Below are 1,626 nucleotides of genomic sequence, written 5' to 3'. Positions count from 1 at the left end.
GCTGCTGCTGCTGCTGCTGCTGCTGCTGCAGTGAAGAGACAGCAAAGACACTTACAACGAAAACACACCGAAAGACAAAACACCACCACCCCTTTCTAACCCTAAACCCTAAACCCTAAACCCTAAACCATAAACCCTAAACCCTAACTAAACCCCTAACTGCCTCGGGCCCTCCGACGCCTCCGCATCCCAAGCCATCAATCAGCACTGTTGCTGCTGCTGTTGCTGCAGCAGCTGCTGCTCTTGCTGCTGCAGCTGCTGCTGTTGCTGCTGCAGCTGCTGCTGTTGCTGCTGCAGCTGCTGCTGCTGTTGCTGCTGCAGCTGCTGCTGCTGTTGCTGCTGCTGCTGCTGCTGCTGTTGCTCTTGCCGTAGCTGCTGCCACTTCCATTGCTGCTGCTGCTGTTGCATCTGCTGCTACCTTTATAATAGGTAAAATATTATTTTTTATTTGCTGCTTAATGTTTAGAGTTCATCTTTCTCACTGGACCCTGCTGCTGCTGCTGCTGCTGCTTCTTCTTCTGCTGCTGCTGCTGCTGCAGCAGCAGCAGCATCTTCTTCTTGATTATTTTCACTCTTCGTCTGTTCGTCATTCTCCTGCTGCTGCTGCTGCTGCTGCTGCTGCTGTTCCTCCTCCTGCTGCTGCTGCTGCTGTTCATCCTTACTGTCTTCTTCTTTCTTTTCTGCTGCAGCAGCAGCAGCAGCAGCAGCAGCAGTTGTTGTGGTTGTGGTTGGTGGTGGCTTGGGTATTGCTTCTAGGTTTTTAATTTTTTTGTGCATGTCTTTTATTTTTGATAGTACCTCTGCTTCTGTATAAAGCGGCTGCAGCAGCAACGATCGCTGCTGCTGCTGCTGTTTTATATCTTCCCACCACTGCAGCAGCTGCTCTCTGTGTGTTCGTGCTGCTGCTACTTTTGCTGCTGCTATCCAGGGCCTAGCAGCAGCAAGCTGCTCTATCCTTTGTGCTGCATCTATCAGTACTTTGTCTGTTTTATCTATTAATTTTTCTCTTGCTGCTGTCTCTCTAGCTCGGGTGTATGCGGGTTCAACTGTCTCCTTTAGTGCTTCTAGCTTTTGCTGCACTGCAGCAAGACCTGCTGCTGCTGCTGCAGTGTANCAACTGTCTCCTTTAGTGCTTCTAGCTTTTGCTGCACTGCAGCAAGACCTGCTGCTGCTGCTGCAGTGTACACCCAGTCCTCTTCCTGCTGCAGCTGCTGCAGCAGACTGCTGCGCATTGTATCCTCTGTCACTGCATCTAACTCCTTGTTGTTTATTGCTGCTCTTGTTTTATATATATATGCTTCTAGCTCGTTGGTTGTCTCCTGCAGCAGTTCTGCTGCTCTGTCTTTCTCCTCCTGCTGCAGCAGCAGCTCTCTCAACTGTCTCCTTTCTGCAGCAGACAAAGGGATAGGGGCTGTCTCCTCGGTGCTTATGTTTAGCGGGTACCTAAACGCATGCACCACACGCTTTCTCTTCTTGCTGCTGCTGCTGCTGCTGCTGTCGCTGCTGCTGCTGCTGCTGTCGCCGGTTGCTGCTGCACCTGCAGCACAAGCGGGGTCCTCAGGGTCCGTGCATTTCTTCTCCTCCTCTCCTGCTGCTCCTCCTGCTGCTCCTGCTGCTCCTGCTGCT

At 51.8% G+C, this 1,626-nt stretch overlaps 2 protein-coding genes across 2 annotated transcripts; both read right to left on the bottom strand.

Annotated features, from left to right (window-relative positions):
- Positions 1-201: 201 nt before the first annotated feature.
- Positions 202-408, bottom strand: EMH_0096470 (uncharacterized protein; the record flags this gene model as incomplete). The annotated part of the gene is made up of 1 exon (XM_038023241.1): positions 202-408. The coding sequence occupies one exon, from the start codon at positions 406-408 to the stop codon at positions 202-204; it is 207 nt and encodes a 68-aa protein (XP_037879095.1).
- Positions 409-462: 54 nt separating this feature from the next.
- Positions 463-777, bottom strand: EMH_0096450 (uncharacterized protein; the record flags this gene model as incomplete). The annotated part of the gene is made up of 1 exon (XM_038023240.1): positions 463-777. The coding sequence occupies one exon, from the start codon at positions 775-777 to the stop codon at positions 463-465; it is 315 nt and encodes a 104-aa protein (XP_037879094.1).
- Positions 778-1,626: the final 849 nt, after the last annotated feature.

Source organism: Eimeria mitis, genomic scaffold (genome assembly GCF_000499745.2).
Source record: "Eimeria mitis Houghton genomic scaffold, Emh_scaff9088, whole genome shotgun sequence".
Classification (NCBI taxonomy): Eukaryota; Apicomplexa; class Conoidasida; order Eucoccidiorida; family Eimeriidae; genus Eimeria; species Eimeria mitis.
The sequence above is the reverse complement of the archived record's forward strand: the minus strand, read 5'-3'. Positions and strand labels throughout refer to the sequence as shown.